Source organism: Thamnophis elegans, chromosome Z (assembly GCF_009769535.1).
Source record: "Thamnophis elegans isolate rThaEle1 chromosome Z, rThaEle1.pri, whole genome shotgun sequence".
Classification (NCBI taxonomy): Eukaryota; Metazoa; Chordata; class Lepidosauria; order Squamata; family Colubridae; genus Thamnophis; species Thamnophis elegans.
The window spans coordinates 106,379,084-106,403,690 of NC_045558.1; the positions used below are offsets into that span (position 1 = coordinate 106,379,084).

Consider the following 24,607-nt stretch of genomic DNA (forward strand, 5'->3'; position numbering starts at 1 on the left):
CTGCCCTTAAAGGAGAAGGGGGGGAAAATCCACTGAGCAACTGAAAGGCAGAAATCTTTCTACATCCGACCGCCCTTGCTTGTCGTGCCTTCTCCTCCCGAAGCCAATTGGCTGAAACTTGATGACGGTCCCCGCCGCTCTTTTCCAAGCAAAGCAGCTCCGTTTCCAGGCCTCTCTCCTCCGCAGCCTTTCTTTTGCCGCCGTTCCACCGCCAGCCCTTTCGGCCAATAGACCGGGGACTTGGGCTCGGAGGACGCGGACGTCTCGCCCAATACACAGCTTCCAAGAACTCTTCCCCGCCCAATAGCGGGCCGAGATTCAGCCTGCTGATTTCGCAAGAAGCATCACTCAAGCTGAAGAGGAAGTGGGCGGGGCGACCTTTGAGTGACATTTCTAAAAATCTATCAAGATATTCAAACCGAAGGGGAGGCCGGATTAGGTGGGCTTCTTGTGGGCCTGCATCCAATAGAAAACGCAGAGCTGTAGAGGGGACTTATTTGACATTAAGACTCACCGGGTCCAATAGGGAGAAGGGCAGGCGGGATTTAAACCTACCGGCCAATCCCTTAGAAGGCTGGGTTATTTCCGCCCATAGAAAGCACCGCGGGTTTGAAAAGCGGAGCCTCTGTCCAATAGCAAGTGGAAACGTTTCGTGACGGATGGGACAAGAGGCCAATCGGATATGTTTGGGTCGGTTCGGTGCAGCTGGGCCAGGTTCGGGCGCGGAACGGAGCATCGCCGTGGTCCCGATCCTCTATCGTCACCATGCCGGCCGTTTCCAAGGGAGACGGGATGCGGGGCCTGGCCGTATTTATCTCCGATATCCGAAACTGTAAGTGGTTGCGGCTATGGGGAAGACAGGGAGGTCAGAGGGGGATCCTTCAGCACCGAATGGATCGTGTATATGCGCGGGGAGGGAGGCAGGGAGGCATCGGACCTTGGGGAGAATTAGGCTGAGTGGGTGGGTGGATGGAAGCGGCCCGTGATTGTCCTTGGTGGCGGAAGATTTAAGTGTGGTGATGGGTTTAGGGGGCTCGGGGGGGGGGGGGGGCTCAGTCGACTGAAGGCAAAAGACTTGAACCTCCGGGAGAGGCGCTTGCTGCCCGATCCTCTGCCCAGCGTGGCTTCGGAAAAGAGAAAGCAGGTAGGCTGGGAGAAGGAGGCCACCTAATGTCAAGGTAAGGGCGAGGCTGCCAGTCACCAGACATGCCCGCCGTTTGGGTAGATAGGCAGAGGCCTGTCAGTCATTGGAGGAGGGTACAAGTTGGGTAAAGATGGCACAGGCAGCGAGGATGCTGGTTAATTGAAGCGCCTCCCCCCCCCTCCCCTGAACGTGGAGATCATTCAACCTGAGATTTGTATTTGCTTTGGCTATTTTGCTTAATCCTGAATTATTATTATTATTATTATTATTATTATTATTATTATTATTATTTAACAAAAGAGGGCGGTGGGGAGAGAAGTGGGAAAAGTTGTTTAGAGGGGTGGAAATTGGGGATCTTGGCCATTATAGGGAAATTATAATATCGATTATAGGTCATTATAGTGGTTGAGAATAAAGAAAGGGGTTCTGAGATTTGCTTAGAGATAAGGTTCCATCCCTTCTACTTCCTGCTGCCCCTATATATAAATATAATCCAAAGATGGAGGTAGGCAGCTGTCATATGACAGATGGATAAATACAGTATGCTTGCTAACTGCGATAGGCTAGGGCTTGATTTTGTAAATTTGGAGGAAAGATCGTATGTATTGGGAAGTCTGTGTGTGATGACATAAAAAAGAACTCTTGGACCTTTGCAGAAGGTCTTAAATGTAGGCTCACTATATATGATATAGAACTCCTTGAAATTTGTACAATATTTCTCATCTGGATTTTTGCAGCCTAAATATAAGCCTTATTGCAGGCATGTTGCTGAAAAATAAGAGGTTGCTATTTAGAATCTCCATAAGAGAAAGAAAGATTGAGGAATTCAGATTGTCCTATGGAAAACAAGTGAAAACCGGGGAAGGTTTCTAATCACTATAAATTGACAGCTTTTCTATTTCATTCATGTCCCATTAATATCAATTTGAAATTGGAGAAGTTTTAGTTGTCATTGAAGCCAAATGGGTGAACCTGATGGAGCATGGTTAAAGCATATATTTGTAGCTTCCTTCAGTAATGCTGAAAAAAACATCCAATTACTGGCTTTGATAGCCTGTATTAATTGCCCTTATTTTTCAGATATGCTTCTTTAGTCATGAAAAAGCTCTAATGATCAGGAGACCAAGGATGTTACAGAGTATATTTTAAAATGTAGAGATTTTAAGTCAGATCTAGATTTTTTTTGTTTAGATTTTGGTATGGTTGTTTCATTGTGGCTGAATACTAATATTACATTTGATTCAGTTCCCCCCCCCCCCCCCCCAGTTCCTTCTCAGGAATCCTAATCTTTGCCCTGGCCCTTTCTTTTTTCAGCAAATGAAAAAACATTGTTACTTTTGCAAGAATAATATATTCAATAAGGCTAAATAGCAGTCCTAGAGCAGTTTTCTATAGAGTGAAATCAACAGAGCTCACAATCTTTTTAAGGCTCTGACTGATTTTCCTCTAGCCTAAACCATCCCTGCAGTTCATTGAAAAAATGTTGGACCTCAAGGGTCAAGTGGGCTTGCTGTTAACGTACCTGCCTCCCAACAGTGTTGCAGCAGCCCTCCTCTCGCTCCTCGAGTCAGTAGCTGAGCTGGCAATTGAGTTTCCCAGGCTTATGGTTCTGGGGGATTTCAATTTGCCTTCGCTTGGTGAGCACTCTGAAGGAGCGCAGGAGTTCATGGCTTCCATGACAGCCATGGGCTTGACCCAAGTAATTTGGGGCCCGACTCACTCGGCGGGTCACATGCTCGACCTCGTATTCCTCTCGTAGCAGTGGAGTTGTGATCTTGGTTTGAGGGGTAGCGAGATCTTACCCCTGTCATGGTCGGACCACTATCTACTGAGGCTTGACTTTCGGAGACCAAACCCCCACTGTAGGGAGGAGGAACCAATTAAGTGGTTCCACCCCAGGCGACTTATGGACCCTTTGGGCTTTCAGACGGAGCTTGGGGTTGTTCCTGATACCCTCGTCCGCAGTCCGGCGGAGACTCTGGTTGCTGCTTGGAATTCAGCAGCATCAGGGGCTCTTAACCGGATTGCGCCTTTACGGCCGATCCGAGGCAGTGGATCCAGGAGGGCCCCTTGGTTTACTGAGGAACTCAGGGAGATGAAGCGCCGAAAGAGACGCCTAGAGCAACGATGGAGATCCAGTAAGTCCGAGTCAGACCGAGCACTTTTAACATCTAGTATCAGAGCTTACCTCCGGGCAATTAGGACGATTAAAAGAACACACATTGCCTCTCTGATTGCTTCCGCTGAGTCGCGCCCAGCCGCCTTGTTCAGGATAACCCGTTCCCTCCTAAATAGGAGGGATACGAGCGATCCTTTGCAAGGCAGAGCTGAGGATTACGTCCAATTCCTCGCGGATAAAGTTGCTCGGCTTTGGGCGGACCTGGACTCCAATTGCGCAGAACCAGCTGAGGCACCAGGGGAGAATCTGGCAGGACATCACTGGATTGATTTTTAAGCTGTTACCCCTGAGGACGTGGACAAGGCCATGGGAGCTGTAAGTACCTCCACATGTGTACTGGACCCGTGCCCCTCCTGGCTGGTCACTAACAGCAGCGAGGTGACACGGGGCTGGATCCAGGCGGTTGTTACCGCCTCCCTTTGGGAGGGGTTCTTTCTCCCCGCTCTAAAGGCGGCGGTGGTGAGACCCCTTCTGAAGAAGCCATCTTTGGATCCAGCCGTCTTAAACAACTATCGTCCAGTCTCCAACCTCCCCTTTGTGGGGAAGGTTGTTGAGAAGGTGGTTGCCTTTCAGCTCTGGCGGTCCTTGGAGGAAACTGATTATCTAGATCCCTTCCAGTCGGGATTTAGGCCTGGCTACAGCACGGAAACCGCTTTGGTCGCATTGATCGATGATCTCTGGAGAGCCAGGGATGGAGGTTATGCCTCCGTCCTAGTGCTCCTTGACCTCTCAGCGGCTTTCGATACCATCGACCATGGTATCCTTCTGCGACGACTGCGGGAGGTGGGGGTGGGAGGCACTGTTCTACGGTGGTTCTCCTCTTACCTCTTGGACAGGTCGCAGTCGGTGTTGGTCGGAGGGCAGAGATCGACCCCTAGGCCCCTGACTTATGAGGTACCGCAGGGTTCGGTCCTGTCCCCCCTCCTGTTTAATATCTACATGAAACCGCTGGGTGAGATCATTCGACGGCACGGGATAAAATACCATCAGTATGCGGACGATACGCAGCTGTATCTGTCCACCCCGTGCCAACTCAATGAAGCGGTTGACGTGATGTGCGAGGTCCTCGAGGCTGTTAGGAACTGGATGGGGGTTAACAAGCTTGTACTCAATCCAGATAAGACCGAGTGGCTGGTGTGTTTCCCTCCTACTAATTGGCCAAGTGTTCCATCTCTCAGGCTGGGGGGTCAAACAGTACTCCCCTCAGACAGGGTCCGCAATTTGGGAGTCCTCCTGGACCCACAGCTGACTTTTGAACACCACTTGTCAGCTGTGACCAGGGGGGCATTTGCCCAGGTTCGCCTGGTGCACCAGTTGCGTCCCTACCTGAACCGGGAGGCCCTCACAACAGTCACTCGCGCCCTTGTGACCTCTAGACTGGTCTACTGCAACGTGCTCTACATCGGGCAGCCCTTGAAGAGCATTCGGCAACTTCAGCTTGTCCAGAATGCAGCCGCGCAAGCGATTGTGGGTGCACCTCGGTTTACCCACGTAACACCTATCCTCCGCGAGCTGCACTGGCTGCCTATTGGTCTCCGGATACGCTTCAAGGCGCTAGTCGTCACATAAAGCCCTTCATGGTATTGGACCTGGGTACTTGAGAGACCGCCTGCTGCCAATTACCTCCACCAGACCGATTAGATCCCACAGACTAGGCCTCCTCTGAATTCCATCCGCCGGCCAGTGTCGACTGGCGACTACCCGGAGGAGAGCCTTCTCTGTGGCTGCTCCGACCCTCTGGAATGAACTCCCCGTGGAGATTCGCACCCTCACCACCCTCCAGGCCTTCCGCAAAGCCCTTAAAACCTGGCTGTTCTGACAGGCCTGGGGCTAAAGAACCATTGCCCCTATCTCGAATGGTATGATTGTTGCATGTTTTAAATTATGTATTGTTTTGTGTTGTTGTTAATTTGTCTGTATCCCCCTTCCCTGGTTTGAGTTGTGAGCCGCCCTGAGTCCCCCTTCGGGGGAAAAGGGCAGCATACAAATGAAATAAACATTCAAACATTCAAATAAACATTCAAATCTAGAAAAAAGCATAACTCCCCTGTTCTGGAAAACATATTAAAAGCTGATTTGATCAGGTAGTTTTAATTATGTTGCAACAACTTCTGTATGCTGAAATTTCAGGGAAAAGTCATTCTGTAGCCATGTGAATTGGCCTAGCACCAGCAGACCATATAAGCCAATTTGCTTGGAGGCAGAGGCTTTCCATGTGTGGGATTTTTGGCCCTAGTTCCACAGCAGCTAGTCTCTTTAACATCTCTGAAAATATTACCAGAAGAGATTTTAACTCCATGGTGGTGGTAATGCACATTCTTTGCATGCAAAATATTTTATGCCATGGAATTATTTGAAAGCTTCAACTAAAACAGGATTAGGCTATCTAGTGGTCTCCAGATTTCAGGTGATAACTCCCATTACTCCCAGCCAGGAATTATGGGAATTGTTGTACAAAAGATTTTGAGGTTGCTCACAGGAGTGATTAAAAGGGTAAGATCTTTTATCTAAAGGGGAAAAAACATTATAGAGCAATGGTGCTTTATAATATGAGTATAGTTTCTTCTGTTTTTATGCAAGTAGACAATTCAGCATGCCTCTTTTTAAATTGCTTTATATAACTATGTTTTCTTACCCATCATTTATATCTGATTAGAGATGTCAGAACAATTTGGGAAGGGATTGTGACACATTTCCAGAAAGGTATTGTCCTAAAACAGCCAAATTGGAAAGGAAAGTTCTGTGGCTTTAACAGCTGTGAGGAAGATGGTATTTTGTTAGATGCAGCTTGTAATGCATAGACATCAAAAGCTGCTTCTGCCAACATTTTTTGTAAAAGCAATTAAAAATGAAGAAGCCATGTCCTTCTTGTGCAATGCCCATCCGGTGTTTCAGAAAATACTGTTTATAAATAGTGTAGATTGGTGAATGAATAGGACCTGATGTTTTTTGGTGTTGTATAATCAGTAGAAGTCAGGCATATATTTCCCATGGCTTGGGGGTCCACATTTTAGGATGTTATGTGAGATCTTTGAATCACTAAACGAGCAGAAACGGGGGGCTGGAACTTGTGGGAGAGAAATTTCAACAGAGAACAGATTGGATTGATTTAGACTTTATTTAGCAATAGTAAATGAAGCAATAAGAAGCCAGGGAAGCATTGAGGAATAATTGGGAAGAGCTATGTTCAAAAAGTTAGACAAAAGACTGCATCTTATATTAAACACATATATTTTTTGGGGGGGTTGTAGGGAGATGTAAGAGGCCTTCTAACAAAATTGAATGAGATCTGATGGCCACATAACTAAGGAATGTCAACTTCAAACTGAGTTTAGGACTTTCTGATGTGCAAGAAAGCATAGCTATGGTGAAATCCAGGCCCTTGGAACTTCTGTGAACTTCCCGTTGGATGAGCAGGATGTGATAAATAAAGTAAATACGTTTTTACAGATATGGTGGCCACTGATTGTTGTGGCATGGATTGTTTTAGATATGCATTCATATATTCTTTGATCTTCTTATAAAGTGGAATCTGTTTCTAGATTTTATTGAATTCTAACTCAGATAAGCCTGACCATAAGCCACTGGACAAGGATTATGGGAATTGTAATACAACATGCCCTGGAAAAGGAATTTCCCACTTCTGAATACAGTTGCATTTACCCAGAGAGATGAACAAAGAGCTCTTACATTGCCGATTCTTAAGGAACTGCAATTCTTAAGCAAAGAAAAGTTGGCAGGCCTCAGATATCCTCAACAGGGTGCTATAGGGACAAAAGGAGAGACCCCTATGAGTGTGATTTTTGTTTTAACATCCTATGAAGGAAGGAAGGAAATGTTTGAGGGAACACAGCTTTCTCTTTTTAGAGGCTGATTTCCCTGCCTCAAGACAGGGAATAGAAGTAGTAGTATTTGGATCATTTGCTTTTGGCAGGTCAAAGAAGGAAGCATGTGTTTTGGGTTCTAATGCCTTCTTTGGTCATCTTCCTTTTATCTGTGGAATATGCAAACCAGGAAATAAACAAAGAAATATGATAGCCTTGAAAGGATCGCCTCCATGGTGTGATGTAAATAATAGCATCTACCTTGTGGTAACTCTCCAATCGCATTGTCAGTTAATCTGAAACCCAAGATGATGAACTAACATGGGAATAAACTGCAGGATAATACATGCACGTATCTCAATATTCTTGTCTTTTGTATGAGTGGCTAATTCGTGGTTAAATTATGATTTAAAGAAAGTATTTCTGGTTTGAATTGACATTTTAGGAGATACTTCTGTGATTGGAAACCCAAAGAGTAATCTTTCAAGATGGTGATGGTTTTTTTTTTTCTTTCATTGAAAGAAGAATGAATGAATTAAATGTACTAGTACGTTGTTTCACACTTAGAGACGGATGGATCTACTTTAATAATGTTTCTTAAATTATTATGTCTTCTGAAGTAATTTGAGACATCTCAAATCAAATAATATTCCCTCTCATTTTCATCCTTCACTTATTTTAGCACAGCTTTCCCCACTATTAAAACAGATCGTGCTGTACTTGTTGGTTGCATGGTGTTAAATAAGGGAACTTTATAGAAGAAATGGAAGGAAAGATACAGCAATCCTAATTTAGCAGAAAAGATATTGGTGGACTATTTAAAGCAAAGGGCTCAAAGCTCTTTACTTCCATTGCAGAATTTAGCAATTTAATTTTCATCTACGTTCATTTAAATAAAGTCCAACAGATGTTATACACTATTATTGATGAATGAAATTGTTACCAGTCTCAACTGGCACCTGAGTTTATTAATATTGTACTTTTAAATTTAAGGTTACAGATGTGGCCTCTTACAGTCAATTTCTCTGAATCAAGTAACTAACTTTCTCTTCCTGTGATGTCATCTTTCTTTCTACTTAATGGTTTAAATCCTGGACAAGGAATCATTTTTCCTCATGTTCCACAGCCACTACTCCTCCTGTACAAAACAGCTCCATCCTAAGGAGCATTTATACATAAAATCCCTTTATTTATTTCAGCCCTCATCCTGCTGAGCTAACTTAATTGTGAACATCTTCTGCCTGTTAGGACAAATGTTCTCTTAACCTCCTGGGAGCATTTACTCTCCAGGTTTGTTAGATGTAGATCTGTATTCTCTGTCTTATGTAGCAATGTTGCAATGGTTTTTGCAACTATCCAAGAATGGGTGCATTGCTCTGTTATACTGATGCCTGAGCCTTATCACCTCAGAAAGTACCAAGGGACTCTAAGATATAGAAAATCCACAACTGCGGAAAAATGATTTTAATTGCAAAACAGCCCCTAGGCCTAGGGTGTGTACACACTAAACTTTTCTCTGAATGTTATTATTTATTTATTTATTATGCTTTTGTTCCTCTGTAACATATTTTTCTACAGCAGCTTACCACACTCTAAAAGCTATTATGAAAACAAATAAAATGACAAAAATATACAACATAAAAACAAAACGTATGGACATCAGATAAAGACTGCTTAAGAAAGTGTCTCAGTATAACATTTCAAATATGAATCATATGTATGAAAAAGAATTAAAATATATTTGCCTAGGGCCAGAAGGATAATAGACACCAGGCCTGACTTACTTGGGAGCCATCCATAGCCTGGAACAATTAGTGGGCATCTGCTAATTGCAGATCAGCATGGCACTGGAGCAGGGCTTTTAAGCATGATCTTACTATAATGAGTTGGAATATATGGAAAGAGATTCCTTCACACACTGTCACAAATAAATGTAAATGTTTGTGTGAATAGACACCAGCACCTTGAATTGGTACCAGAAGCAAATTACACCATTCCTTTCACCTAAATACCTTTTCACTAGCTGTTGCTGAACAATGGCTTGAGAAGAATGTATTTTGATTGAAGAAAAACAGTACAATAATGCAGACTGCCTCTTCCTGTTCTGATCAAAAATATGAGCCTCCTGTTTGACCCTGTAGCTCCTGGGTTTTAATATACAGCAGCCTTCTCTGAGATGGTATTTCCATATATGTGGGAATTGCATCGAATTCATTTAGAGGAGAATAGGTTGGGGGAGGTTTTGCTTTTTCATGCTGTTTTACTCAAGAAGCATATGTGGCAATTTGTCATTATCTCTTGGCATTTACAGATATGCATCTGACCACTTTCTTCATCATATTTATTTTAGTTGTTTCATGCAATCAGCACTATGCAAATACCCAGATGATTATGTATGGAGGTTGGGTATTATCCATGTTTTATTCCTTGCTTCTCATTTCCAGGTAAGAGTAAAGAGGCTGAAATTAAACGAATTAACAAGGAGTTGGCCAATATCCGATCCAAATTTAAGGGTGAGTTCTTGTACTGTATTTTTTCCTTCTTCTCCCCTTCTTTCTTTTGATATTTTGCAGTATAATCCATCTTTTTCTCACCACAAATCCCTGCTCTAGTTCTGTCAGTGACTCAGTCCAGTTTACTCACTGTCTCCTGTTTTTGTTCTCTCTCTCCCTTGACAACCAGGCTTTTCTCTAGCACTTTTCAAGCCAGTTTAAGCATTATCATCTAACTTGTATTATACATATCACTGATGCTTTGTAGAAAGCAACTCTGTGTAGCATTTCTGTGGGATTCAAGGTTCAGATGCTGAAAAGCTAACCTGTTCCAGCTGGAACAATGAAATAAAGTCGAAAATATCTGCTTTTAGGTGGTATTGACTATAATAAACTACAATGATGTCAAAATGATGACACATTTTATAGCATCTTATACATGGTATGATTATTTGTGTCCTACATCTGACAAAAGTAGTTTGTGGATTTTTTGTAATGATATCATTATATAGTAATAGCACTTAGACTTATATACCGCTTCATAATACTTTACAGCCCTCTCTAAGTGGTTTTCAGAGTTAGCATATTGCCCCCCAACAAACTGGAGCCTCATTTTACCCACCTTGGAAGGACGGAAGGCTGAGTCAAACTTGAGCCTGGTGAGATTCGATCTGGCAAACTGCTGGCAGCCGGCAATCAGCAGAAATAACCTACAGTACTGCACTCTAACCACTGAGCCACCGTGGCTCATATATGTGCCGTCATTTGTTTTTCCTGTGGATGCCTGTAATTCTAAGCCCTCAAATTGAACTAGGAGTTTCCTGTCTCTTCTCTGTCCAGGAGTTGCCTGTGTCAGTACCCTACACAGCACTGTAAAGTAAATTCCTATCTAATGAAACTCAAGGGTTATTTCTCCCAGAAGTTATTTCCATTTAGCCCATTAGATGCAACTCTGTCCCTCCTTGATCTCAATATTAATTTCCATATATCTGAGATTTTTGCAGCACAATTCATATTGTTATGGAAAGGAACAACTCCTCCTCCTCCTATATTTCCTTGTTCATCATTCCATGCTTCAGCTTTGATTAGCAAGATTTAACAAGTGTCAGTTTGTTATCTCTAAGGTCAGGACATTAAATCAGGGAAGTAGCTTCTTGGAATGCACACTTCAGCTGCTCATGCCAAAGGTTTAGCTAAAGGCAGGAACAAGAGCTCCATAGGAGAAAGCAACAACAAGTTCAATTATTTTAGGCAAAATCTTCTTATCCAAAGTAGACAGCTATGCTCTTGAAAACTAGCCCAACATAAAGGAAGTGAATTGATTGGACATACATACACACACATGCTAATTCAGATTTCCAAATAACATAATGTCTTTATCCCTCTGTTTGAATCTACTTGACAGGTTTGGATCCAAACATCCGTATCCATAGATGTTCACAAAAAATAAAAATAAAAGAAATTTTAATTACTGGTTTATGTAATCTTCTCTGCAAATCTTCTGCTCCCAAAATGATTATAACTGTGTTACCGTTATTCTGTTAAAAAAGAGAAAATGTAATAACATATATGGAAAGGTTATACCTAATTCTAACAACATTATCTAGAACTTATAAAGGCATTCCAAATGTACGTTGGAAATATGAAACACATGAAGGAACATTCTGTCATGGTTGGTGGGCATATAAATAGCTAAAGTTTTGGATTCAAACACACATGTTGATACATAGAATTTTAAAGATTACTATTCAGTAGAAGACAGAACTTTGATTTTTAGGACCAATGAATGCATACTTAAAAAAAACTTCCTAAGAGTATTTCAATATGTAACATTTCTGCCAGATTATTATATGCATAAATATGGAAAGATTCAACATTTCCCACTTTGGAAGACTGGTTGCTAAAATTCACAAAACTTGTTGAAATAACTAAACTTTTTAATTAAAGATTGTTGTTATATTGACATACATCAATGATTGGAAATCTCTTATCAATTCTGTATAAAAAAGAAAATGATTTTGTGACTTAGGGTTTTGATGATTAAAAAGAACATGCTGTAGGAAGAAGGGAATTATAATGAAATCTAGAGAAAGATGTTCAATTAAAATTGTATCAATAACTGCCAGGTATAAAATCAGAAACCACTTAATTATATTTTTTTTCATGTTTCTCTTCTCTTTTTCTTTTTTCTATCTCTTTTTGATTTTCTTTCTTTTTCCACATTTACTATAGTTTTTTCTTTGAATCTATTTCTTATTATATATACAAATTCTTTTCATAAACATTAAAAAAGAGAAGTGATACTGAATGAAAGAATGCAAAGAAATAAAGAGAAACAAAAGAGAAAGAAAAAAGTTATAAAGAAGTGTGTTCTGATCTTGTTAACAGCAATTACTTCAGGTGTGCACAACATGTGTAAAAGATCAAAATGGGTTATTTTTATTATATGGTTGTCCTTAGACAAAATCTTGCCAAACTAAAGCATAGTTAAATGCCAAGAAGAAATTAGGGGATCCTACATAGCATTGATGCAAGGCTAATAATTCCCTTTACTCCCCCATCTCCTAATTCAGCATCAGATTCTACCACAGTCACAAGTACATTTATATTTTATCCTCTCCTTTTCTAAGGCTATGATATAATCTCCTTTACATAATCTACATCTTCTGAATCATCAAACTCATAAATTATAAATTCATTTTTTTCTTTTTTCAGCAAAAAAGTTATGAGGGGTTTCCAATCATTAATAAATGTGGTTATTGCCCTTTCTCTTATCAGACAAGTTAACTTTTGTCATCTGTGTGAATTCTGTCATCTTCACCAGCCATTCCCCCATTGTGGATATAATTCACTATGTGTCTTTAAATGCAATATTTTCTGGCTTTTTTACCATCAGGCAGGATAAATTGACCCTTAATATTGTCCACATTTTCAACACTTTCATACATTCTTTCAGACAGTTTTTCTGGAGTGTAAAACCAATGTTACATCATAAAAATACCTTTTAAATCATAACAATGTAAATCTCAATACTTTCAGCCACATATTTTCCTATTGTTTCATCAGTATATTATATCCAAAGTTCTTAACCCATTTAGCATCTTAATCATTTCCAAGAAAGAACATCTGGCTATCATTTTTCTTGGTTGCCTTTGATCTCTAATGCTTCCACTTTGGTTATGAATGCCAACCTTTCCTATATGCACTGATAAAAACATTTATGACAACTGTCAAAATTGCAGGAAAAAAGGTACTATTAGGTAGTCATAACAATGCACAAGAATGATTTCTTGCCCCAAAGTTCAAATTATAGTCCATTCATTTTTTTCTACTGTAAATCTTTCAATCGTTGGAGTTTGAGAATGTGAAAAATCCAGTTGCAGTCCAAAATTGATCTGTAGATTGGAGCAGAAGTGTGTTTTATAATACTTTCAAATAGTATTATTTTCTCATTGATGTGTATTCTTATGAATGCATTCACTGATGTCCATAGATAGAAGCAAAACATATCTTTTTTCATCAGAATATAAATGAATGGACAAAAAGAGAACTCTGTTCTTCTCTGCTTCATTGATCAGAGTAATCGAGAATTGATGGGAAGTGTTAATCAAGGCCATTACTGTTCCCCAATGTGACTTTTGTGGTAAACGGAATTTCTAAATCCATTGGCAGCTTCATTTATGCCATTGAGGTATCTGATGAACTAGACTCTAGAGCAGTGGTTCTCAACCTTCCCAATGCCGTAACCCTTTAATACAGTTCCTCATTTTGTGGTGACCCCCAACCATAAAATTGGTGTCTCGGTTCCTAAGACCATCGAAAATACGTGTTTTCCGATGGTCTTAGGCGACCCCTGTGAAAGGGTTGTTCGACTCCCAAAGGGGTCCCGACCCACAGGTTGAGAACCACTGCTCTAGAGCTTTCCCTATCTTGGTACTCCAATCTAAAGATGGAGTATCAGAATAAAATATTATGCCAGTTTGAAGCCCCCTTCAAACTGGGTCTCTGGAGGAGTAATTGAGAAAAGTAATCTATCAGGAAATTTGGCCACATAAAAAGGAAAACAGGAAGATATTACCTGTGACCTTGACTCCTGCTGACAAAAGTGGCTTTCTGAGGGCTTGTAATAGAAGGTCAAGGTGCTGTTGTAGCTGTCCTTTTCCCCTCCAAGTTGCCTTGCAGATGCCTCTCTCCTTCCAGCAGGGCAAGTGATCTTCCTGCCCCACTCCCCACCTGTCACTCTCCCCTCTCAGGAGATAAAGCCTTAGATGGTTACAGCAAGAAGAAATATGTCTGCAAGCTGCTTTTCATCTTCCTGTTGGGCCATGACATCGACTTTGGGCATATGGAGGCAGTCAACTTGCTCAGCTCCAACAAATACACAGAAAAACAAATTGTAAGTAATCCCAATGGTAGTGGGATTTTTAAAAACAAATCCTGGATTTTACTAGCTCGTTATTTTGATTTTTCTTGTGAAAAGTAAATTACACTAGTGATATATTTCAGTGGAGAGAAAAGGCTTTTAACACATTGTATTTGGAAGATTCTGGTTCTGATTTTGAATTATATATTATATTTAGATTATCCTGTTCAGCCTCCAACATTGTTATGCTCAGATTTATATAATCCACACAACGAACCTTTCAGGTTGTAGGAGAAAGGATAATTGGCACAAGATCAGCCTGGGTTCTACTAAATCTAGTCTGACCTTCTAATGATGCACATGCTGGCTCCAGGAATGTAGTCAAATGGCTGAGTTCATGCAGCATGCTATGCTTTAAATGGAAGTAAACAAAACATAGTTGCTGCATATACATTTGTCTAAATAATATTATGGCTTAGTTTACTTGTACTATGGCAATGCCTTCCTCCTGCAAGTTACTGAATGAAAAAAACCAAATTAAAGCACTAAGATGCACAATTCCTTCTAGCCTCACTTTTATAATCTTATGGATTGTTGCCAGAGGTGGTATTCAGCCTGTTCTGACAGGTTCTGGCGAACTGGTAGCTGAAATATTGAGTAGTTCGGAGAACCTCTAACTGTCCCCGCCCAATCTATTTGTTGCCTCCCGAGTCCCAGGTGATCGGAGCCCTAGCTGATCAACTGGGTCTTCTTTTGTTGCCCTGCACAGGGGAACAGAGTTGGAAAGCAGGTTAGTGGAGTGGGGAGGGAATAGAGACTTTACAGTATCCTTCCCCCAGGAGTGAGGTGGAAATGGAGATTTTACAGTATCCTTCCCCCAGGAGTGGGGAGGAAATGGGGATTTTGCAATATTGTTCGCCTGCCATACCTACCAAGCCACGCCCACTGAACTGGTAATAAAATATTTTGAATCCCACCACTGATCATTGCTATCCAGAATCAGTGTTCCCATCTTGATTGTTATTTTATCTTCAGTGGAGATTTGAGCATTCCATTCTTCCCCTTTTTCAAATAATATCACAAGATGCATTTTTTCTTTTTGAATTAGGAGCCATTCTGATAAGATGACAAGTATTGTTATTCCCTAATAAAGCAGTAGCTGAGCTTGTTGAAATTTGAAAAAAGGAAAAAAAATATTCCCCGTGCTTTGGAGGGAAATAGTGGGGCAGTTAATGAAAGTGCCAAAGGAAAGGTTTCTGCAAACTTACGTTCCAGAGGAGAAATCAAAATTAATTGACTACACACTCTTATCACTTTTGTGCATCTGGCCAACTTTACAACAGCCCTTGTCTGCTGAAGAACAAAGTGATCCTTTGCATGCCATTTGCCTCACTGAAGCAGGATTGGAGGAAATGCAATTATTCCTAACTACAGTTCCCAGCATTCCTGACCACAGCTATGCTGGCTAGGCCTGCTGAGATTTGTAGTGCCTCAAGACTTGGAGGACTATTGATTTTCTTGGAGGACCATTGATTGATCCCTTTAATAAAGGTATGCCTCTGGTTGCCCTGCAGTGCTTAATTTATCCTTTGTTCTTTCTGTGCCTTTTGGTCTACTCCTCTAGGGCTACCTATTCATTTCAGTGCTGGTAAACTCCAATAGTGAGCTGATCCGTCTCATCAACAATGCTATCAAGAATGACTTGGCAAGTCGCAATCCCACCTTCATGTGCCTAGCCCTACACTGCATTGCCAATGTTGGCAGCCGTGAGATGGCAGAGGCCTTTGCTTCCGAGATCCCACGAATCCTGGTGGCTGGGTAAGATAGCGTCAATATAGAAAGGACTAACTATATGGAGTAAGTTGGATAGTTTTCATTATTACATTTAGATATATCAGAAGATAATTTATAACAGAAGAGATTATGTTACTCACCAGCATGGCATTATTTACACCATTCGGATCCCACCCTAGACCCTCCAGTTTCATTGAAAATCCCCAGAATTTCCATCCAAAAAGAATGGTGAAAATTCCAAGAATTGTAGCCTTGGATATATCCAAAATATCTGGGTTTGGGCAGATTTTAGCAATGTTCTGTAATATCTGGAGGTAGTACAACACCAAGTGTCTCTCAATGGAAACTTTTGGGAATTGTGGTTCAGCACAATTTTGGGTCTCAATTGCTCATACTTCAAATTGGGGAAGACTACAAGAGGTTCTCCAATACCTCAAGCATCAAGTATTTTCTCTATTACCAGCTGTCTGATCCTTTTATCGGGTAACATCAAAGATTGAACCTAAAACTTCCCAATAGCAAGACATGATCATTCCTCTAATAAAATCCTTGTCCTCATCCTTTTTTGTCCTTGTCCTCAGTGATACTATGGACAGTGTGAAGCAGAGTGCTGCTCTCTGCCTCTTGCGCCTCTACAAAACTTCACCTGATTTGGTGCCCATGGGAGAATGGACGTCACGTGTGGTGCATCTTTTGAATGACCAGCACATGGTATGTTGTCCCTTTCAAGTTCTATTCTTTGGATATGAAATCATTTGTCACCCTCGCAATAATTTGCATATGGTACGTCCTCCCGGTTTATAGTACAGTGTTTTTCAACCACTGTGCCACGGCACACTAGTGTGCCGTGACATAGTGTAAGGTGTGCCGTGGGAAAAACACTTTATATATAGTCAATATAGGCACAGAGTTAAATTTTTTTAACATTTTCTAATGGTGGTGTGCCTCGTGATTTTTTTCATGAAAAAAGTGTGCCTTTGCACAAAAAAGGTTGAAAAACACTGATATAGTAGAGTCCCCTCAACATTCCGTTCTTACTCCCTTAAATGCAGGAACCAAGCTATTAAAAGAGGTGTATTCATACCATATATGTGAAACTAAATGCGACCAATGAAGTTTAATTAATATTAATCTTGTTCCTAGTTTTGTGAATTATTGTATTCCAAATATCAAATTTATTTAATTAATTTACAATATGGCATACCATATATTATGGTTACAAAAATTATTTAATAAAATAAAATAAAATTAGTAAGAACAGAAGTTATGAGAATATTGACCTTCTTCCAACTTAGTACCTTTCAAATTTTTTGGCCATCTGGTCTCATCATTTCTGTCCTACCTGGTAGTCCTCACATAATGGTCACAATTGATCCTGGCAATTCCCTCATGTAGCAATAGGTCACTAAGTGAAAATAATGTGGCTCTGCTAGAATTACTTCTCTTCCTTCACAGTAATTAAGCAACTCACCTGTGATCGTTAAGCAAGATATTACATGAGCACACAATCTGTGATTTTACTGTCAGTTTCTTCATTGATTGCTTGTTACAGTTCTTACAGAAGTGGTCTCAGTTTTTCATCTTTCTCCCCACAATACAGGGTGTGGTCACAGCTGCTGTCAGCCTCATTGCTTGCCTCTGCAAAAAAAATCCTGATGACTTCAAGACATGTGTCTCTCTGGCAGTATCCAGGCTCAGCAGGGTAAGTGAAGAAAGGAGAGCCAAGAATCCATTTCTTTGCTTAGCATGATTGCACTGCCATGTTTTGTTTCAGCATTTTTTAAACATTTGTAGTAGACCCAGAGGTACTTTTCCAAAAGACAACTGGACTTTCTTGTTGCACGCGCATGTATGAGCGAACCAGTAGTAAAATAAATTGAAACCCACAACTGGTCTGGGTGTTTTATACTTGGGTGGAAAAGCATTTTCCTTAGTATATTCTTAGTTTAAAATGTTCATGTATGTTATATCGGTTGAAAATCCTTCTGAGCTTTTCAGATATTCCTGCAACATATGGAATAAACAACAACTTTGGTGTGTTTGATGTTCTCTTTTGCCTGTTATACAGGAGCTCCTACTGGATCTTTTAGTAGCTTTGTTTCCTTGATATATTTTTAATATTTTTCTTTTTCTTTTTTGATGGTAGGCAAACCTTCAGCGTGATGGTATAGGGTTCTACTTACTCCCCATTGGTACTCCAGTGGGTGGTGAGAATCAAAATGTAAACATTGATCTGTGTGTGTGCATTTTCTGTAAACTTCAGTGTTAAGGCTTCAGTCTTCCTTAATATGTACTGTACTGTCCCGGAAGACCAGACTGTTTTCCTTAACATCTTTCCAAGTAAATGTAATGTTCCTGTCAGGGGTGGGTTTAATTTTTTTTTACTACTGGTTTGGTGGGTGTGGCTAAATGGGGGCATGTGACTGAGTGGGCATGGCCAACTTGACATCACTCCCACACACTCAGTCACATGAACCCCTCACCAAGCCATGCCCACCGAAACAGTGGCAAAAAGTTTTGATGGCAGGAGGGGCCTTCAGCCCCGCTGGAGCTAAGGGAACACCTGCATACTTCCCAGTAAGGAAAAAAAAAAGTTTTTATCCTCCCTGGCCTTCAGGAACACTAAACAGGCTTCAGCAGGGCAGGAGGAAGGCAAAAATGCCCCAATTTTTGCAAAAAATGGACAGAAAACAGTCCGTTTTTTGCAAAAACAGAGGCATATTTGTTTTCCCCCCTGCCCTGCTGAAGCCTGCAGGGGGAAGGCAAAAACGCATCCGTTTTTGTGAAAAATGGCCTAGTTTTTTGCCTAGTTTTTGCAAAAATGGGGGCATTTTTCCCTTCCCCCAGCCCTGCTGAAGCCTGCAGAGTGCTTCTGGAGGCTGTGGAAAGGCAAAAATGCATCTGTTTTTGTGAAAAACAGCCCATCTCTGGGACCTCTCTGGGACTGGCATGTGCACACCATTAAAAGGGGGGGGGGGATTACATTTTTTTCAGTGAAGATTGTTTTGCGTATGTGCAGAACAAAAAAATAACGATGGCGACACCCAGGATAGAACCGGTACGGTCACGTGTCCGGCCGAGTTACTATCTATTTGGCCGAACCAGTAGGAACCCATCTCTGGTTCCTGTCCACAAGTTTGATGTATTTGGTGAACGATTCCCCTTTCTATGTTTTAATTTTAACCCAAGTATCATCCACATATCTACACCAGTGAATGGGTAAAGGTATTTAGGACTTTGGTTTCTACTTCTTTCATGTAGAAATTGGCCACAATATGGGACCCCATGATGTTCTGATTCAAGTGACTTGGAGGATAGAGATAAATTCCCAAGTGGCCTCAAAAATTCTTAGAGAGCTAACAACTGATCTTCGGAGTGCCAGTGACCAGATGACTGCACAAAAATATAAATCCTTCAATTCTCTACCATTTAAGTAGAACTGAAGAAGCTTTGTGGATGAGAAGCAAAACAAGGGCGGCCTACAAATGTTAATAAAATCAAATCAAATCAAAAATCAAATCATTTTCAAGGGAAAAAAGCAAGAAAGTCCAGTTGCCTTTCGGAAAATCACTTTTAGGACAATCATGATCGATGACTGAGAATATCCAAAGACATTTGTGATAGAATTTGTGTTTGTTGGAAAACCATAATGGTCTTGGAATACATTGTGACTAATTAACAGAAACAATTATTTATTTGGTCATAGATCAGCAGGCGAATACAGAAATGACAGTTAACTAAAATAAGATACAAAAGAAAGGAAATGAATATTACATAAATATTCTAGAATGTCTAAAATATTAAGGGGTCTTAGAAGCAAATCTAATCTCAGGTGGAGATTTATGAATAGTACTTAATTGTAGACAGATGGAGTCAGATTGATGTAATAATAGCATTTTAAGATAAATCAGAATGACCAGGATATTTAATAAAAAGTGGAAACAACAACACCTGGCATGCTTCTGTGTGACTAATTAAGGAATCTGGGAATGAAGTTGCAACATCTTAATTCTCCAAAGAAAATACAGTGACTGTTCTTTTTCCCCATTGTGCATTCTATTATTTGTTGGGCATGGATTGTCTGATACAGAAGTTGACCTTAGATACCCAAAAAAGGGCAATGAGGATAGGTGATAGAGAGGACAGCATTGTAATCATGGATGTGATAAATGGCTTTGTCCTCCCCTCATTGGATGGTGGAGAGACAAAAAAAGGAGGTCTGATATGGAGTCTTAATCATTTCCTTCTACAGAGCTATGAGTTTGCCTGCTTTGGAACAAATATCCACTTGAGAGTATAGATTGAGAACATGGACAGTTGCCTATAGGATGTGGAGGAGGATTTTCTGGAGTTTCTCCCATAAACTTTTTCCTTTAATGGAAGCTTCTCTTCCTGGCTGATAGCTTCCTCCATTCCTTCTTGCTGTTTTATTAAGATTGTGCAAATTGTTCACATGGTTGCAGTATATGCAATATTTATTTGGACAAAATACAATATAATGATTGAGCAATAATGCATATTGATAGATTTAGTTTGGTGTTCTCCAACTTTTTCCTGACATATCTAAGCACACAATTCTTTGTTCTTTTGCTGAATGACACGGCTGATTTCTTTTCTGACCATAATAGTAGCTTGGGATGTTGGGGCCTTAAATTGGGAGTAGAGGTATAGGGGCCATTTATTGCCCTATAGTTTGCCCCGAATTTTGTGATATCGCTAATTTTACTTAGAGTTGCAAACCATGAACTTTTGTGATAATGGCACAGTGATGATTGGGGAACATGATTGTTTTGATAGACCAGATGTTGAAATTCTGACCGGCTCTCTGGGCTGCCCTGCTTGTATCCTTTCCTTTCAGATTGTCTCTTCAGCCTCCACAGACCTCCAGGACTACACCTATTACTTTGTGCCAGCCCCTTGGCTCTCAGTCAAGCTTCTGCGGCTGCTACAGTGTTACCCTCCCCCAGGTAACAAACATGCTCAATAAAGTCATATAGTCAAGATAATACTGGAATATGCCATATTCCTCTACTGGAGAATAGTTGCCTGAACTTATTGCTGGTTTGCAGTTCCCTCCTTAGTAAAAGGCATATAAGCAACAGTTTATTATTAATCTTTTACCTCTTCATCACAATTTTTATTTGTAATTCAGGATAATTGACTATTTTGAATGCATTTTTGGCAAATAGATGGATATGAATTTAATAAAAGTTAGCTTCTCTTCATCACCTTTTCCCTAGGCCTAAGGAAGTCCCTTTTTCTTCCTCTATTAAAAAGCCTACACAAACATTATGCTCATGCCCTTCCTATTCTCCTCTCCCTCAGCATTTCTCGAAGGGACACCCTGATAATATCTGTAATTTTTGTAGCATTCCAAAAACACTGAGCTTTGGTTGCATTTCCTTATGGAGCCTTTCAGAACAACAGAGAATGGATGGTCCTAACCTTGTGAGAAACTGGAATGAAATATAGATCCTCAGGTGGTGGGGGAGACTGATGAATGACTTAATAGGGATTAGGATTCCTACTTGTTAAACTTGTTAAGTTCCTTCCAAAGTTGCTACTCTTTGACTCCATACTTTGTTTTCTCTGCAGAAGATGCAGCAGTGAAAGGACGACTGGTTGAATGCTTGGAGACTATCCTCAACAAGGCGCAGGAACCCCCCAAGTCCAAGAAAGTCCAGCACTCCAATGCCAAGAATGCTATCCTTTTTGAAGCCATCAGTCTCATCATCCACTATGACAGGCAAGCATCTAACTTTGTTTTGGGGTGGGTTTTTTTTGACTAAAAGTCTATTAGATTGGATGTGGGAAATGCATTCTCTTTCGAGGGCATCTACATTGGCAATGATAATCTCTTTTGGAGGTGTGCTCTCAACCATGGAATTCCAGAGCTGCATTCACACCCTGTTCTCCATAATACTCTGCTTCTTCTCAAAAATGCTCATATTGTTGCACAGCTAACTTTTAAAAACCCTCCATTGATACTGTTGATACATTGATACTATTGGAAACTTTTTGAAAACTAAATTGCAGTGGGATGGTGGAGTGAGGATATGTGTCTTTGCAACATTTGAGGAGAATTAGCCAAAAGAATCGTCCTAAATGCTCCTCAACTCAGAATATCATTTTTATAAAAATAATTTGATTTCAATTAATTATTAAAAGGAAGCAGGTTAAAAGATCTGATCAATTTGAGTTTTCCCAATTTGTGGAGAAGGAACAATATCTGGCTTAGACTTCAGTAGGTTAAATAGAAATAATATAGTCTCTTTGGCCCACAGACCCAAAATTCTTCAGTATTGCTTTGATTGATCAAAATCTCGTGGTAGGTATGGGGGAAAATATTGTATGACTTTCAGGATTTTCTATTAAGTCTCAGCAGAACCAGAGAAACAAATAGAATCATGAAAGAAAGAGTGATTTTATAGAATGAGATGAATAGCTGGAACATTGGAAAAGTTGAGAGACTCATAGTCAGGCTGAGCTATGTATAGAGTACTCCCTGCTGCTCCTACTCTGGAATTAAACCTCACTTCTTGTTCTGCAGTGAACCCAACCTGCTGGTACGTGCATGCAATCAACTAGGCCAGTTCCTGCAGCATCGAGAGACCAACCTTAGATATCTAGCCTTGGAGAGCATGTGTACTCTAGCCAGTTCTGAATTCTCACATGAAGCTGTCAAGACCCACATTGAAACAGTCATCAATGCTCTAAAGGTCAGACTCTGAAATGGCATATGCAGAGAAAAGTGACGTTTATGGGGAGCGAGGGTGTAAGACTGATTGAGAGTGACTTCCCCAAATTTCTTAATTCTGTTTCCAGATAGTGAGGGAGAATGCAAGCTCAGTCACAAAGCCATTTTCCAAAGAAAGATCCTCAGTAACTTCTTTGCTACCAAATATAATTTCTGTTAAGAGTGAATTAAACAGTTAGAATATATGTCACAATCTTAGCCCTTCATCCCCAAGTGATGGGAGGCAAGATTAAAATTACAAGAAGGAACAAACTGAATCATGTGCTGCATGAGGCACCCCAGTTTCCAACTTGAGGTGCCAAGATTGTACCACTGAAATTCAATGGCAGAATTTTGAGTCATTCAATTTTTAGCTTTTTTTCTCAGCAAATAATAGGTAAAAATACTTCTGTTCTTTAATATTCCTCCAAGTCATCTCAATGCTACTTTCAAGAATGGGCTGAAAATTCTCATGTAATTCCTAGTGATTTTGTTGTATCAAAGGGAAATGACCTTTGTGGCCCTTAAAGTCAGAAATATATATGTACATCAGTGGTGGGTTTAGGATCCCGTTGCAACCGGTACGATGCAATGGAGCAGGGTGTCTACCACATGCATGCAAGCAGCACGTACACGCATACTTACTGCCCACAACGCTCTGTGATGCTCCAGCTGCTCAGCGGAGCGTTCCACAAGTGCGCATGCCGTAAGCCCCAATCGGTTCAAATACAGGTAAGGAGGGAGGGCAGGCAGATGGGCCTTTTGGAGCACCGTACCAGAACGATACCTGGTGCTCCCAGCAGGCACCAGTATGCCTGTACCAGGGCGTACCAGTCATATCCCACCACTGATGTACATAAAAAAATGCGGCCCAAAGCTTGCCCACCTCTGCTGTAGAGCATTGGGAAGAAACCTAGGGAAAAACTCAATTGAAGTCAGAAAGAAATAGCCAAGGTTATGTAGAATTTACAGTCATTTGTCAAATACAGCATTTAGATTCAGAAACTAAATTTTGTACTTTTTATTTGATCTATTTGATTGTTTTGGGAAGCAGCTTTCTAACATTATTACTTTAATTACTTCAATATACATTGATGAAATGTCAAAAACCTGGCAAAGATCCAAGAATAAATTTAATGTTTTTAGGCTTTAGTATCCTGCTTGGTTTTTGCATCTTTCTATAGTTTGAAAAGTAGTTAGACAAATCTTGAAAATGTTGGCAATGGGTTCAATTTTTTTTAAAAATGGACATGTTATGTGGAATTAAATCTTATATGCATTTATTTGTCACTTGTTTATTACCTGTACATATTGCCGTTGTAATCTATAGGATTCCTAGAAGTTAACAATAGTTTATATATAATGAAAATTAAAATGTCCACAGTTGCTAAACTAAAAAAATATATAAATTACTTCCCATTAACTGGAAATAGTGTTCTCTAGTTAATCTCCAAATGGCTTTGAAGAATTCAATTTTAACCAACTTTGGCAAGATTACCAAGTTGTTCTAACTTCTAAAGTAAGGCTGTCTCGTTGCTCATTGCTCATCCAGAGTCATTAGTGTAAAAAACTTTAAAAGGGGGGGAGCAGCCCCTTTTCCCCTCACAGGAGAACTACCAGTAGCTTTTTTTGGGAAGAATGTATCAGAAATGTTGACTCCAATAAGAGAAGCAGTTCTGCAAATACTTGGCTACCAAGACATGTAGAGCTTCATTGAGTAAAAATGATCTTTTGATTTCACCTAGAAATGTAACTAGGAATCAGTTTGCATAAATAATAGAAGAAACAGAATCTTAACAGAAAAATTTAAGTCTATAGTGAGTGCCCCTGACTGAGTCCAAATGCTACTTGAGTCTTTCTGACCAAAATTACTTCCTTACTGAAAATTTTGTTTCATATAAAGTATTTTGAGAATTCTTATTAGATTAATGATCAGAGTAATGGAGCACAAAATTGAGATAAAGGGAGAAAAGAAGAAAGGGAAAATCCAATTGAAAGGGCTCATGCATTTTTTAAATATGACATCCTTTTAATTCTTCCTTGTATATCTAATCTTTTGCATTGGTCTCTTTAAT

The 24,607-nt window shown here is 40.4% G+C and overlaps 1 protein-coding gene across 3 annotated transcripts in view; it reads left to right on the top strand.

Moving 5' to 3' along the window:
* The first annotated feature begins 667 nt into the window (after nt 1-667).
* Nucleotides 668-24,607, top strand: part of LOC116522913 (AP-2 complex subunit alpha-1) — a 47,965-nt gene continuing 24,025 nt past the window's right edge. For 2 of the 3 annotated variants that reach the window (XR_004257011.1, XM_032238015.1), the window contains exons 1-9: nt 669-832; nt 9,592-9,660; nt 13,893-14,035; nt 15,627-15,820; nt 16,378-16,507; nt 17,397-17,498; nt 20,655-20,763; nt 21,392-21,542; nt 22,347-22,515. Coding sequence is in view for 2 of the 3 variants with exons in the window: in XM_032238015.1 (XP_032093906.1) it covers nt 766-832; nt 9,592-9,660; nt 13,893-14,035; nt 15,627-15,820; nt 16,378-16,507; nt 17,397-17,498; nt 20,655-20,763; nt 21,392-21,542; nt 22,347-22,515 (1,134 nt within the window). In the remaining variant the exon portion in view is untranslated. Of the gene's footprint in view, nt 833-9,591; nt 9,661-13,892; nt 14,036-15,626; nt 15,821-16,377; nt 16,508-17,396; nt 17,499-20,654; nt 20,764-21,391; nt 21,543-22,346; nt 22,516-24,607 lie in introns of all 3 variants that reach the window. The other variant, XM_032238016.1, reaches the window with a different exon arrangement.